At 37.7% G+C, this 15,575-nt stretch overlaps 3 protein-coding genes across 7 annotated transcripts; all 3 read right to left on the bottom strand.

Moving 5' to 3' along the window:
• Positions 1–219: 219 nt before the first annotated feature.
• On the bottom strand, positions 220–2,826 carry LOC130728660 (F-box protein CPR1-like). 2 transcript variants are annotated; one of them, XR_009015732.1, is made up of 3 exons: positions 2,685–2,826; positions 776–2,058; positions 220–389 (listed from the first exon to the last, which is right to left on the bottom strand). XR_009015732.1 is itself a non-coding variant. In XM_057580188.1 (2 exons), exon 1 carries the CDS (start codon positions 1,584–1,586, stop codon positions 810–812), a length of 777 nt encoding a protein of 258 aa, XP_057436171.1. In that variant the 5' UTR covers positions 1,587–2,216; the 3' UTR covers positions 220–389; positions 776–809. The 2 variants fall into 2 exon arrangements, 1 of the variants encoding a protein (XP_057436171.1); XM_057580188.1 differs by lacking the exon at positions 2,685–2,826 and having other exon boundaries at positions 776–2,216.
• Positions 2,827–5,426: 2,600 nt separating this feature from the next.
• On the bottom strand, positions 5,427–15,575 carry LOC130728659 (F-box protein CPR1-like). 4 transcript variants are annotated; one of them, XM_057580186.1, is made up of 4 exons: positions 15,506–15,575; positions 15,225–15,414; positions 13,609–14,911; positions 5,427–5,858 (listed from the first exon to the last, which is right to left on the bottom strand). In XM_057580186.1, the coding sequence occupies exon 3, from the start codon at positions 14,890–14,892 to the stop codon at positions 13,642–13,644; it is 1,251 nt and encodes a 416-aa protein (XP_057436169.1). In that variant the 5' UTR covers positions 14,893–14,911; positions 15,225–15,414; positions 15,506–15,575; the 3' UTR covers positions 5,427–5,858; positions 13,609–13,641. The 4 variants fall into 4 exon arrangements, with proteins under 4 accessions (XP_057436169.1, XP_057436166.1, XP_057436167.1 ...); XM_057580183.1 differs by lacking the exon at positions 5,427–5,858 and adding an exon at positions 7,058–7,612; XM_057580184.1 differs by lacking the exon at positions 5,427–5,858 and adding an exon at positions 7,058–7,592.
• On the bottom strand, positions 6,230–7,524 carry LOC130716590 (F-box/kelch-repeat protein At3g23880-like). The gene is made up of 2 exons (XM_057566567.1): positions 6,604–7,524; positions 6,230–6,367 (listed from the first exon to the last, which is right to left on the bottom strand). Exons 1-2 carry the CDS (start codon positions 7,522–7,524, stop codon positions 6,230–6,232), a joined length of 1,059 nt encoding a protein of 352 aa, XP_057422550.1.

The raw sequence follows: 15,575 nt of genomic DNA, 5'->3' as shown, positions 1-15,575 counted from the left end.
TAAAATAAGTAACAGCACAATACCTTGCCAAAGAGGTACCAAAATACAGTATAAATAAGTAGAGATTGAACCTGAAAACCAAGTAAATGATAACAGAAACAAACAACAACTACACTAACAATATTAAGAGGAGAAAAGATAAAGATGCTAAATAGCATGCCCAAACTCCAGCTAGGGTATCATAACTCATACTAATTAAGTTCAAAAGCCAACCTTGACTCCAACTTACTGAAACCATGAGAAAGCAAACACTACTAAAGCGAGATGATTTAACATTGTGTAAATAACATTCTCTTCCAAATTCTAGGCTCTCCTCTTGCACGATCATCATTTTAAGGCAAGCCAAGACATCAAGCATAACTGTAGATCACTCTTGCACCCTTCATGGCCTGCTAGAAAATATGAGCGTATTTTAAATGTCACTATATTATAAATTCTATAGGATCTTAGTCAGGGAACTGTTATTTCACCCCAGGCTTTAGTAGTTTCCCTTATATAATTTAAACAAAATTGTCTTCGATTATTCTAAGAAAAGGCGACATCAAATGTTTTTCCTATCAATAGTAAACTCCGTCCACCACCAAGACTCCTCTTTTCTTGCAATTTCAGAAGTCACTTTTTTTTAGAAAGAAATATAATCACTTAAGACGGAGAAAGTACAAGATAGATTAAGGAATCATCTTCTTGTATCATGTGTTCTACATATGACTTCTCATTTTTCACTATGCATGATAGATAGTAATAAAATGGTGAAAAGGATTGAAGAATAACATACATTAATTCTTATTTTCAGATACCATTGGTCATCTTCACTTGTCTCCTCCAAGGAACTCGTCAGCTAGTCCATCTTCACTTGTTTCCTCTAATTCATTAGGGAGTGATAGTAAACTCTCTCTATACATACCACAATGAAGTAAATCCCCTCTATCCGTATCAAATGTGCATTCATCAAGCAGCTTTCCTTTGTCATTAACTATCATTAAGCTTGTAGAGCCGTTTGATCCAAAAATTTCACCATGTTTGGTGAAACATATTGGAAAAAACCTGTTGTGGGGAATGTTACAAGTAGAAAAAACAAATAACTTAGTCCAAGATGACTGCACTTTATATTTTTTCATCATCCAAATCTCAGCCATTGAAGCCACGTCATATTGATCACCTGGGCAACATAGGTTGAGACATTCTCCCATGACCCGCAAATGATACTCTCTACATTTTAATTCTCTGGCTAAACTTTGAGACAATGGAATCTCTGACAAACTCCTTTCTACCAAATCAAAGGCAATGATTGCATGATTACTGGTTTCAACAGAGATAACCAACCAATATAGAGCCTCGTTCAAGAAGGACCCAACTTTGAATTCACAAAGACCCAGATCCGCATATTGAGCATAAGTACCCTCTGGGTAAAACCAGGAATTTGTTTTCATGGAAAAAAGGCGAATGCAAGTAGGATGATTAGCTATAATGTCTGGATCTTGTTGACTATAAACATAGTCTTCCCAAAGAATCAATTCTATACGAACAAGCAAGTAGTCATCCGTTGATGTGTCATACCCAAAACCATTTAAAAAGTGATACTTCATCCATTTAAGGTTGCCTGCAATTCTTCTATGGACACCGGTTGATGGATTCCATACAATGACATTACCCCGTCCATAGGCTACAACTATAAACCCTCTACAAGAACCCAAGAACTCAACAGGGTTGTTCTTGCGAGGGGGTGATGAAAGCGGATATCTGAGGTTTACTACAGAAGACTCATAATTGTGAAGTGATGCTGCATCTACATCTAGGGACTCAATTTCAGAATCATTACGTTTTGCCAGACATTGGTGGGTGGGTGCAGCTGCTAGGTCATAGTGAGATTTACCAAATTGGGGATCGGAAATGAGAGAGAGTCAGGGCTTACACACCGATTTGAAACGAAGCAGAGATCTCACCGGTAACCTCAGCAGAATTTGAACGATCAAATCATGCGGGAGAATGGAAGAGAGATTTAGTCTCTCTATGGTCCTTCTTGGACGTTGGTTGTTAATTTTGTAGTAGTAGATAGAGCTGAAAATATTGTCAATGGATAGATAATTTTGTCAGTAGAAAGCACACTTATGCCTCATCAAGGCTAATACAAGTATCCAACCCAAATCACATGAGGAGAAACCGAGAAAGCACATACTCAAACCAAATAACCCACAAATGATTAAATCCAAGATTAACTTTTACTCCCTCCGTCCCTAATTATAAGCTAAAGTTGAGACTTTTGTTTTGTCACTAAATATAAGCTAAAGTTGTAAAAGCTAATATTTCTTTCCATATTTATCCTTGCATTTATTGTTAATGGAGCACTATTAGTAGTATAATGATTAAAAAGTGCTATCTTAAATAGGGGTAGACATGGAAAGTTGTACCTTTTTTTTGAAAACCAATGCATTAATTAAGACTTTCTTAATAAGCGTGATTTTTACAACTTTAGCTTATAATTATGGACGGAGGGAGTAGTACACAACTCTGAAGCAACAGATTGATTACATAGTTGATTATATTAATAAAGAGCATGAAAAGTAGCAACTTGTTCAACACTTTCCAGACAGATTATGCAGGCTAGCGTACCAGGTTTGTACCAGATTGAACATGCATATAGGCATAGCTATAATAAAAAAGGAAAAAAATGATTAGGCGCATACCTAGTTGTGCAATTGAAATAATGAAGTCGTTTTGGTTCTGGGATTGCCCACATGGCTGAGACACGCGACGGGAGAGGGAGACACTACTCTCTCTGCTTTGTGATTTCTCAAATCCCTAATTTCATTTCATTTTACACACACATTCTCTCTCTCTCTCTCTCTCTCTCAACGTGTATGTAACATGTAACTGGATAAATGCGACATCAAACGAATGTGGAATTGCATTTTTCCTTTTTTTCGAAATTTCGGGTGTATTGCATTGAACATATTTTTCTAAAACGAAAGTTATGGTGTCATATTTTTTCCACTTCCAACTATATGACACTAAACATAAATCACGTCACTTCCCCACCAAGCGACACCTTCTAACACAAGATGTTTAGGGCTTCATTGTTCTTCCTCTGCGTGTGGGGCTTGATTAGGACAAAACAACTAAAAGCAACATTGGCTTGTCCTGACCACGAAGGTTGAGGCTAGATTGAGTAAGGGAATCACGCGGTCGCAAAGAGGGACTCTTCTCTCTTCTTTATAGCAAACCTTAAAAATTAGAAGGTGAGTTAGTCATCATCTCATATGGATGATTTTAATTTTCAAAAAAGAAATCAAAATTTTACACATAGAAAAAACAAAAAAACCACAATGTTTAAAATGCCACGTGGGCGAGAGACATCATACAAAAAAAATTTGGGAGATAAATATGTGCATTTTAATAAAGGAATGATGTGTTTTCAATGAAAACAAATTTGAGGACTAAAGTTAATAATTTACTACTTTTTAGGGACCAAAAATTTATTGAACCCCTTAAATTTTAAGTGTGGAGGAGAAAGAATAAGAAGGGTTTCTTAATTAATTTGGAATTTAGAGTGAGATTTTTTTTCGCATATTTAAAAACTTAGAATTTGAATGTTAAAAATTCCTTAAAAAAATCTATAATTTGGGGAACTTCACAAAATAACCAAAGGAAGGAGGGTATTGAAATGTACATTAAATATTAGACAAAGCAGTCAAATAAATATAACTAGTTTCATGTGTTACGCAATCTTTCCATAAAATGAAATAAAAACTAATTCAAAAATTCTTTTTAAAATTTAATTTAGTTGATAGAAAAATCATTTTCCATAGTTCCAAAAATAAACTAATGGAAAAATAGATATTAGAAATACTTAATAATTAAGTGTTATTTGTAACTACTTTATTATATTCAGTGTTAAATTAAAGAAGTTGAAGTATTGACTCAAGATATTAAGAAAAGTAAAAAAATTATTTGATTGAATAATTAACTAAAAAAATAATTGATTTGATTTAATATAAAAACTCAAAGGTTTTTTTTTTGCAAGTTTAATTTCGAGGGGAGTGGAAGATAAAACTTTGAGAGAAAGGAGAGATAAGGGGAAGTAGGAGAATGGAGGATAAATTTTACCCTTGTTTGAAAGTTCAAAATCCCAAAAAATCCCCCAATTGGATTAGAGTTTTATAGGATTTTCAAAAAAAAATATTTGATTGAATAATTAACAAAAACAATTAATGGATTTGATTTAGTAAAAAAAAAGGTTTTTTTTCCAAGTTTAATTTCAGAGGAGAGTTTATATTTTTTAGTTTTAAATAAATAGTATCTAATAAAATGATAAATTAGTATAAACGTAATACACTAATAATTTATTTTTCATCGAATATATAATATAATTCTCTTAATTTAGAAGTAAAAAGTTAAGTTTTCCCCTTCCTTTCCCTCAAAAATTATCACCCAAATCACCCCACTAAGACTTTGATTGAGAGTTTTCAGGGAAGTGGAAGATAAAACTTAGGAAGGAGAGGTAAGGGGAAGATAGGGGAATGGAGGATAAATTTTTCCCTTGTTTGAAAGTTCAAAACCCCAAAACATCTCCCAATTGGATTAGAGTTTTATTGGATTTTCAAAAATACTCCCCCTCCCTAAAATCTCTCAAATAAGGAGAGAACTTTTCATAAGCCTCTCACTTATTTCCCTCCTGACTAAAACTCAAACATACAAACATAACCTAACATTACCAAACTATAGTGATATTAAACACATCAGGGTAAGTTTGAAGGTGAAGGCAATGACTGCCAAGGACTGAAACAAATCCACCAAATACATCTTTATAGTCAGCAATCTTGAAAGAAAAATACTTAAGACAGTGACACTTATGACATCATGGCTGTCATAGTGAAAACCGTTATAGTTGAATGATTGGGTATATATAACACCAACTCTATCACTATATATTGTTACAAACCCTGCTGCAAAAGCATGTTAACCCAGTCCCAAAGATAATAGTAGGAAAAAAATAAAACATCCAAAGCCCCACGAGCCTATAATTGTGTATTTAATGTATCTATTCATATTTTTCTTATACCAACCGGTCCAAATCAGAAAGCAAGTTTGCATACTACGTAAGTCATAACTTTTGCAGAGAAATATAATCTTGACAGAGGAAGAAAAAGTAATGGAGAGTTCTGCTCAAGCTAAACTCTATTTATTCAATCATTTCCTATGGCAATCAAAAGTATATTTAATTACTTTCGCAATTTTAAACTGAATATAACAACCATGAGTGACAAAGCTCTTTCTACCAAGTATTTAATGCAGTTATGCATCTTTACATATATGATGAAACTGTATATGACAGATACCTTATGAACATCAGGATAATTAAGAGATTTAAATGACCAGATGCGAGATTAATCCATGACATAACTTAAATTAGTTTCAAGATGATTAAGATCAACAGTATCACCATAACTTCAAGTCAAAATGAGTAACAACACAATATCTTGCAAAAGTCAGGAATCATTTTTGCAGAAGAGGTACCTAAATACAGTACAAATAAGTATACAAACGACAATAAGAGAAACAAACTGCAACTCCAGTAAGAATATTAAGAGGGAAAGAAGATAAAGATGTTACATAGCATGTACCAACTCCAGCTAGGATTTCCTAACTCATACTTTAAAATATAATTAAGTTCAAAGGCCTGCCTCGACTCCAACTTACTGAAATCACAATTAAGCAAACACTACTGAAGCGAGAAGATTTAACATTGTATAAATAACATTCTTATCCAAATGTTAAGCTCTCTTCTTGCAATATCATCATTTGAAGGCAAGCCAAAACATCACGCATAACTGCGTCAGAACTCTTGCACCCTTCATGGCCTGCTGGAAAAGATGAGCTTAATTAAAATGTCACCATATTATAAATTCTACAGGATCTTAGTTCGAGTGCTGTTATTTCACCCCAGACCTTAGTTGTTTTTCTCATATAACTTTCCACCAAAATTGCATTTGGTTTTTTTAAGCAAAGGTGACATCAAATGTTATTCCTATCAATAAGTAAATTCAGCCCCGCACCAAACCTCATCTTTCCTTGCAATTTCATGTTTCGCACTTATGGAGAAACAAATAAAATCACTTAAGAAGGAGAAAGTACAAGACAACTTCTCATTTTTCTGTTATGCATGATAAATAGCAATAAAATTGTGAAAAGGATTGAGGAATTACATACGCTAATTCTTATGGACAGTTACCTATTGGTCATCTTCACTTGCTTCATCCAGGGCACTCGTCAACTGACCATCTTCCCTTGCGTCCTCGAAGTCTTCCCTTGCTTCCTCAAAGTCTTCACTTGCTTCCTCAAAGTCATAGGAAGTGATAGTAAACTCTCTCTATACATACAGTGATGTACATCAATATATTTCTGTATATCAGGTTCGGGCCGGAGTATACACATATCAAGCAACCATCCATTGTAATTAAGTATCATTAATCTTCTATAGCCACTTCCAAAAATTCTACCATCTTTGGTGAGACATATTGGAGAAAACAAGTTGTTGGGAATGTTACAAGTAGAAAAAACAAATAACTTAGTCCAAGATGACGACACTTTATATTCTTTCATCACCCAAATCTCAACCATTGAATCCCCGCCACCCGGGTAACATAGGCTGAGACATTCTCCCATGACCTTCAAATGATACCGATACTTTTTATGTTCTAACTTCCTGGATAAAGTTGGTGACAAAGGAATCTCAGACAAAGTCCTTTGTACCAAATCAAAGGCAATAACTACTTGAAGTTTAGTTTCATAAGAGGTAACCAACCAATGCAGGGCCTCATTCAACAAACACCCAACTTTGAATTCACGTTCACCATTATCCCAATATTGAACATAAGTACCCTCCGGGTAAAACCAGGAGTTTGTTTTCAAGGAAAAAAATGAAATGCGAGTAGGATAACAATCAGCTACATCCTCCGGATCTTCTTCAAAACAGTCATAAGGAATCAATACCATGCATACAACCAAGTAATCATCAGTTGAGGTGTCATACCCAAAACCATGTAGAGAATCAAACGTAAAGTCTGAAACATGTGCAATATTAAATTTTTTATGAACACCAGTTGATGGATTCCATAAAAAAACATCACCCTGTTCATAAACTACAATTACAAACCCTCTACAGTAACCCAAGAACCAAACAGTGTTGCCAGAAAATAGAGATAGCTTACAGGGTGGTGGAAGTGGATATTTGAGTTTTACTACCGAAGATTCATAATTGAGAAGTGGTGCATCTACATCTATGGACCCAATTTCAGAATCATTAGCTATTGTAAGACATCGGTAGGTGGGTGAAGCAGCTAGGTCATAGTGAGATTTACCGAATTTGGGATCAGAAATGAGAGACAACCATGATTTGCAGACGGATTTGAAACGGAGTAGAGATCGAACTGGTAACCTCAGCAGAATTTGTGGAATCAACTCTTCAGGGAGATGGGAGAAGAGAGAGGGGCTCTTTGTGCTCCTTCTTGGACGCTGCTTGTTCATTTTCCAGTGGAGAAGATAGAGCTTAAAAGCTTCTCAATCGATAATGGTATAGGGTTTTGGGATCAGTACTGAAACAAGTGAGGCACCGCTGCACATTAATAAATTGCACACTTGAAGGGGCAGTAACAGACGTGCCACAAACTGATGCAGTATTGTGTATCTACTCATTCATATTTTTCTTATATCAACCGATCCAAATAAGAAAGCAAGTTTTTGACCAAAAAACAAAGAAAAGAAGAGAAAAGCAAGCAAGTTTGCACATAACGAAAGTTCGCCATCGCAATGAAAGTATAGATATTATGAAACTGCATATGACAGATACCTTATGAACATCAGTATGATTAAGGGGTTAAACTGACCACAAGCGAGATTATTAAGATTGACATTATCACCATAACTTCTATTTTAAATGAGTAACAGCACAATACCTTGCAAAAAAGGCACCTAAATACAGTACAAATAAGTATAGATTGAACCTGAAAACCAAGTAAATGATAACAGTAACAAACAACAACTCCAATAACAATATTAAGAGGAGAAACAATAAAGATGCTAAATAGCATGTCCAAACTCCAGCTAGGGTATCCTAACTCATACTGAAATCAAGACAAAGCAAACACTACTAAAGCGAGATGATTTAACATTGTGTAAATAACATTCTCTTCCAAATGCTACGATCTCCTCTTGCAATATCATCATTTGAAGGCAAGCCAAGACATCAAGCATAACTGTGTAGATCTGATGAACTCAAGAATCAACTACTGTATTATTGAGAAAACAGAGTATCAACTCTCAAGAATTGAGGTTGAACTCGAGATTACAACGATGGAAACTGGAATGCAACACAAACCCTAGCCTCTGGAATTCGAGATCCAGAATCTCCCAAATCCTAACCAACTCGATAACTGCCTCAACTGAATGACCCAATCCCTATTTATACTAATTGCTAGCTGTCTAACAGAATTGTATTGCTGACATCAGCATAACAGCTAAGCAGCTATATTAGAAGTAACCTTCTAAGGCTTACTTCCCTTATGTTTCCTAGTATATACCTTTGTAAACCTAGACTTAGGTATTTTAGGGATAGAACTATCATCAATACCCCCCCCCCAGAAGTACCACCTTGTCCTCAAGGGGAAAAGTGGGAAAAGCTTCATGAATCTTCTCAGCTGATTCCCAGCTATTCTCACAAGCAGGAAGGGACTGCCACTGAATAAGCACTTCCACAACTCCCTGGGTCAATTCTCTGACAGCAAGCACTTCCTCCGGTTCAACCAGCAGCTCATGGTCCTCGGTCAAAACAGAAGGCAAGGCCTGAACTTGGAAACCAGTACCAATTGCTTTCTTGAGTAAGGAGACATGGAAAACTGGATGTATGCGACTGGTAGGAGGCAAATCCAATCTATAAGCAACAGTACCAATCCTAGCAGCCACAGGAAAAGGGCCATAAAACCTAGGACTGAGCTTCTCATTAAGCTTCTTAGCTAGGGATCTTCTTCTATAGGGCTGAAGCTTGAGATAAACCAAGTCCCCCACTTGATATTCAACATCCCTCCTTGATTTGTTAGCATATTTCCTCATCATTGTAGCAAAACCACCAAATGAAAGCTTCACCAGTCAAAGCCTTCTCTGCCTCTAAGAATTTCTCCTCTGCGGATACTCCCTTGGACTCACAGTGTTGCTCCACCATGATGAGCCATCCGTAGGCCTCCCTTCCATCAAATTCTGGAAACATCTTCACGAATTGATGGCAATCACAGCACCTAGATCGGTGCTCTGATACCAATTGATGAAACCCTGATATTATTCAACAGAAAAATGTACAAGAAACAGATGAGTATTCGAGAGACTCATACCAAGTCCCCCACTTGATATTCAACATCCCTCCTTGATTTGTTAGCATATTTCCTCATCATGTCTTGGGACTTCAAAAGATTAGCTCTCAAATCCCCTAATAGTTCATCCCTGTCAGCTTGTAACACATTCACAGCCTCCAACTTAGAAGGAATTGTAGTGCCATGGAGTAGCAAAGGAGGGTCCCTCCCATAAAGAGCCTGAAAAGGAGACATTTTTGTAGATCTATTGTAGTTGCTATTAAACCAAAACTCAGCCCAAGGTAAGCAAGTAACCCACTGTTTTGGTCTAGAGCCAGTCAAGCATCTAAGATAAACTTCAAGGCATCTATTCACAACTTCTGTCTGGCCATCAGTTTGGGGATGATAGGCAGAGCTATACTTCAGTTTAGTCCCTGAAAGTCTGAACAATTCTTTCCAGAAGCTACTCAGGAAAACTGAATCCCTATCAGAAACAATAGTATTAGGAAAACCATGAAGTCTCACCACTTCTTGTAAGAAGGCAGCAGCTACATCAGGAGCTGTGTAGGGGTGACTGAGAGGAACAAAATGTGCATACTTTGTCAACCTATCCACCACCACTAAGATAGTGTCCTTCCCTTTAGACTTAGGAAGCCCACCAATGAAGTCCATGGACACATCAGTCCACACTTGAGTGGGAATAGGCAAGGGTTGAAGTAATCCTGCAGGAGACAAGTTATCAACCTTGTTCTGCTGACAAACTTCACATTGAGCCACAAAATCCCTGATGTCCCCCTTCATTCCCTCCCAATAAACAACTGCAGCCAACCTCCTATAAGTTCTGAAAAAACCAGAATGTCCTCCAACCAAAGAAGCATGGAATTCCTTGCACAAGAGAGGAATCTTGTTAGAAAGTTTAGGCAAAACCAACTTGCCTTTGTAATACAATCTGTGGTCTCTCAAGGTGTATCCCCTATGAGAATCAGGATCCACAATCAAATCCTGCATAATAGCCTGTAATTTATCATCGTGCATGAGTTCAGCTTGCCATTCCTCTAGATCATTAACCTTAATGACTGATAGTGCGCAATAAGAACTTCTCCTGGACATTGCATCTGCTGCTGAATTGTCCTTCCCAGGCTTGTATTGAATCTCAAAATCATAACCAGCCAGTTTGGAAATCCATTTAAACTGTTCCTCCCCCAGCACTTGTTGTTCAGTAAGGAACTTAAGACTCTTTTGATCAGTTCTGATTATAAAATGCCTACCCATGAGATAATGCCTCCATCTCTGAACAGCTCTCACCACAGCCATCAATTCTCTCACATAAACTGACTTGGCCTGACTCCTATCAGATAAGGTTGCACTCCAAAAAGCCAAAGGTTTGCCTTCTTGAGATAAAACTGCCCCTAAACCAGTTCCAGATGCATCAGTTTCCAGGACAAATACCTTGGAAAAATCTGGAACAGCAAGGGAAGGTAATTCAGTGAGAGCTTGCTTCAAGGCTTCAAAAGCCTTTTGTGGTTCTGCTCCCCATAAGAAGCTGTCTTTCTTGAGTAACTGAGTCAATGACCTGGCAATTTTGCCATAATCCCTTACAAATCTCCTGTAATATCCAGTGAGTCCTAGGAAGCCTCTTAAACTCTTCAAATCCTTAGGCACTGGCCACATCCACATTGCCTCAAGTTTCTTTGGGTCAGCAGCTACTGTTCCAGCAGAGAGTATATGGCCCAAATACTCAATTTGTTGCCTGCCAAACACACTTTTCTTTCCATTGATCTTTAGATCTTGCTGCTCCATCAATTGTAGTACTTGAGTGAGGTGAAAAACATGTTCTTCCATAGTGAGGCTGTAAACCAATATGTCATCGAAGAAGACCAAAGCATACTTCCTTAAGACTGGCCTCAGAACCTCATTCATTAGTGCTTGGAAAGTGGAAGGAGCATTAGTAAGTCCAAAAGGCATTACTATGAATTCATAATGCCCTTCATGAGTCCTAAATGCTGTCTTCTCTACATCCTCAGCCTTCATCATGATTTGGTGGTAACCAGATTTCAGGTCTATCTTGGAAAACACCTTAGCTGGGCCAATCTCATCCAACAGCTCATCTATCACAAGAATAGGAAATTTATTGGGCACTGTCACCTTATTTAATGCCCTGTAATCCACACAAAATCTCCAGCTTCCATCTTTCTTTCGAACCAAGATCACCGGGCTGGAATAAGGACTAATGCTAGGCCTTATTATGCCTGCATTCAACATCTCAGCTACAAGCTTTTCTATCTCATTCTTTTGATAATGGGGATATCTATAAGGCCTGATATTAGGAATTTGAGCCCCCTCCTTCAGGTGTATGGCATGATCATGCCTTCTATTAGGAGGTAACTCTGTAGGAGAGGCAAACAAAGTAGGGAATTGCCGCAAAACTGTCTTTAATTCAGCTGGTGTCTCCTCAGCAACTGCTTCTTCTTTCTCTAGCAGCTGGTAATGTAACATATATCCCTCCCCTTGCTGCTGTATTGTTTTGACAAAAGAGTTCATGGATACCTTTTTCTTCAAAAGCTCAGGTTCCCCTCTTAACTTCACTTTCTGGTTTCCTAACTTGAATTGCAGGGTGAGCTTCTCAAAGTTGGCCTTAATATCTCCCAACCCAGCGAGCCATTCCAGCCCCAGAACCACATCTACTCCTTTCAAATCAAAAAGATAGAAGTCCTGTACCACTTCTATGCCTTGTATCTGAATTCTTACCTGTTTGCAAACTCCTTTTCCCTCCACCTTATGCCCATCCCCAACCTCTACAGTGTATGTGGAAGTAGTTGTGACAACAAGTCCCAATTTCCTAGCCATAGCTCCTGAAATGAAGTTATGAGTTGCCCCACAATCTACAAGAACTATAATTCTGGTTCCCAACAACCCTCCCCACACCTTGAGGGACTTTCTTGTGGAAATTCCCTGTATACTGAGCAATGAGAGACGCTTGTACTCCAACACTTCTTCTGAATTTTCGAGCAACAACTCATATTCCTCCATATCAGCTCCCTCTTCCTCCTCAGCCAGCAACATGACTCTAAATTGCTTGTTTTTGCACACATGATTCTGACCAAACTTCTCCTCACACCTGAAACATTCTCCTTTCCTAATCTTTTCCCTCATCTCCTCACTTGTTAGCCTCCTAAATGGGTTGCCTCTAGGTGTTTTATTAACAGACTTGTCATTAACACTTCCACTAGAGGAATTTGATCCCTGTGTTACTGAATTTCCTCCACTCTTCACAGCAAGATTCTCCACAATGTTCTCCAATGCGCGAAACCGCTCCTCAGTTCTTTCGCGCTCAATCGCGCGCTCCCGGCGCTCTTCCTCTCGAATTCGACGATCCTCTTCTCTGTCGCGACTCATCAACTCGATGAGTCTCTCGATTGCATCAACACGAGACTCCATTCTACTAGCAACCATAGAATGGTACCACAGCTCCTGGATGGAGCTCTGATACCAACAATGATGAACTCAAGAATCAACTACTGTATTATTGAGAAAACAGAGTATCAACTCTCAAGAATTGAGGTTGAACTCGAGATTACAACGATGGAAACTGGAATGCAACACAAACCCTAGCCTCTGGAATTCGAGATCCAGAATCTCCCAAATCCTAACCAACTCGATAACTGCCTCAACTGAATGACCCAATCCCTATTTATACTAATTGCTAGCTGTCTAACATAATTGTATTGCTGACATCAGCATAACAGCTAAGCAGCTATATTAGAAGTAACCTTCTAAGGCTTACTTCCCTTATGTTTCCTAGTATATACCTTTGTAAACCTAGACTTAGGTATTTTAGGGATAGAACTATCATCAAGATCACACTCTTGCACCCTTCATGGCCTGCTGGAAAAGATGAGCTTATTTTAAATGTCACCATATTATAAATTCTATAGAATCTTAGTCAGAGAACGGTTCTTTCACCCCAGACCATAGTAGTTCTCCTTATATAATTTTCCACCAAAATTGTCTTTGATTATTATAAGAAAAGGCGACACCAAATGTTTTTCCTATCAATTAGTAAATTCAGTCAACCACCAAAACTCATCTTACCTAGCAATTTCAGATGTCACTTATTTTTTTAGCAAGAAATATAATCACTTAAGACGGAAGTACAAGATAGATTAAGGAATCATCTTCTTGTATCATGTGTTCTACATATGATTACTCATTTTTTGTTATACATGATAAATTGTAATAGAATGGTGAAAAGGATTGAAGAATAACATACACTAATTCTTATTGGCAGATACTATTGATCATCTTAACTTGTCTCCTTCAAGGAACTCGTCAGCTGGTCATCTTCACGTGCTTCTTCTAAGACACCACTTGCTTCCTCAAAGTCATTAGGGAGTGATAGTAAACTCTCTCTATACATACCACAATGAAGTAAATCCGCTCGATACCAATCAAATGAGCATTCATCAAGCAGCTTTCCTTTGTCATTAACTATCATTAAGCTTCTAGAGCCGTTTGATCCAAAAATTTCACCATGTTTGGTGAAACATATTGGAAAAAACATGTTGTGGGGAATGTTACAAGTAGAAAAAACAAATAACTTAGTCCAAGAAGACTGCACTTTATATTTTTTCATCATCCAAATCTCAGCCATTGAAGCTACGTCATACTGATCACCCGGGCAACATAGGCTGAGACATTCGCCCATGACCCGCAAATGATACTCTCTACATTCTAATTCCCTGGCTAAAATTTGAGACAAAGGAATCTCGGACAAACTCCTTTCTACCAAATCAAAGGCAATGATTGCATGATTACTGGTTTCAACAGAGGTAACGAACCAGTGCAGAGCCTCGTTCAAGAAGGACCCAACTTTGAATTCACAATGCCCCAGATCCGCATATTGAGCATAAGCACCCTCTAGGTAAAACCAGGAATTTGTTTTCATGGAAAAAAGGCGAATGCGAGTAGGATGATTAGTTATAATGTCTGGATCTTGTTGACTATAAATATAGGTTTCCCAAAGATTCACTTCTATACGAACAAGCAAGTAGTCATCCGTTGATGTGTCATATCCAAAACCATTTAAAAAGTGAAACTTCATCCATTCAAGGTTGTCTGCAATTCTTCTCCGGACACGGGTTGATGGATTCCATACAATGACATTACCCCGTCCATAGGCTACAAGTATAAATCCTCTACAAGAACCCAAGAAATCAACAGGGTTGTTCTCGTGAGGGGGTGATGAAAGCGGATATTTGAGGTTTACTACAGAAGACTCATAATTGTGAAGTGATGCTGCATCTATATCTATGGACTCAATTTCAGAATCATTATGATTTGCCAGACATCGGTGGGTGAGTGCAGCAGCTAGGTCATAGCGAGATTTGCCGAATTGGGGATCGGAAATGAGAAAGAGCCAGGGCTTAGACACCGATTTGAAACGAAGCAGAGATCTCACCGGTAACCTCAACAGAATTCGAACGATCAAATCGTGCGGGAGAATGGAAGAGAGATTGGGGCTCTCTATGGTCCTTCTTGGACGTTGGTTGTTCATTTTGTAGTGGTAGATAGAGCTGAAAATATTGTCAATTGTGTCAGTAGAAAACACACATATTCCTTATGAAGGCTAATGCAAGTATCCAACCCAAATCACATAAGGAGAAAGCACATACTCAAACCAAATAACCCACAAATGATTAAATCCAAGATTAACTTTTAGTACCTTGAAAGACAACTCTGAAGAAACAGATTGATTATATAGTTGATTATATTATAGAGCATGAAAAGTAGCAACATTTTCAACACTTTGAAGACAAATTATGCAGGTTAGCATATAGGGTTTCTACCAGATTCAATATGCCATAAAAAAAATCATTTGGCACATACCTAGTGGAGCAATTGAAACAATGAAGTGGTGGGTCACAGTCGCGGTGGTCACTCTGGCGGTAGGGACGACGGAAGCGCGGCGGAGTATATTTTTGATCGTGGCTGAGACGCGAGACCTTTACCCTCTCTGCATAGTGATTTCTGAAATCCCTAATTTCATTTTATACTCTCTCTACTCTCCCTGCATTTTCTTTTTTTGAAAAAACGAAAAAGAAATTATGCTAAATCAAATAATAAATCCATACTGTACCAAAATAATAATAATAATAATAAATCCATACCCCTAAATTTAGTAAACATAAGCCCCATTTAGTAAACATTCAAATGTTCCAATAGTCTTGAGCTTCACGT

The sequence above is a fragment of the Lotus japonicus genome, chromosome 1 (assembly GCF_012489685.1).
Source record: "Lotus japonicus ecotype B-129 chromosome 1, LjGifu_v1.2".
Classification (NCBI taxonomy): Eukaryota; Viridiplantae; Streptophyta; class Magnoliopsida; order Fabales; family Fabaceae; genus Lotus; species Lotus japonicus.
Note: the sequence above shows the minus strand (reverse complement) of the source record. Positions and strands in the feature narration are given on the sequence as shown.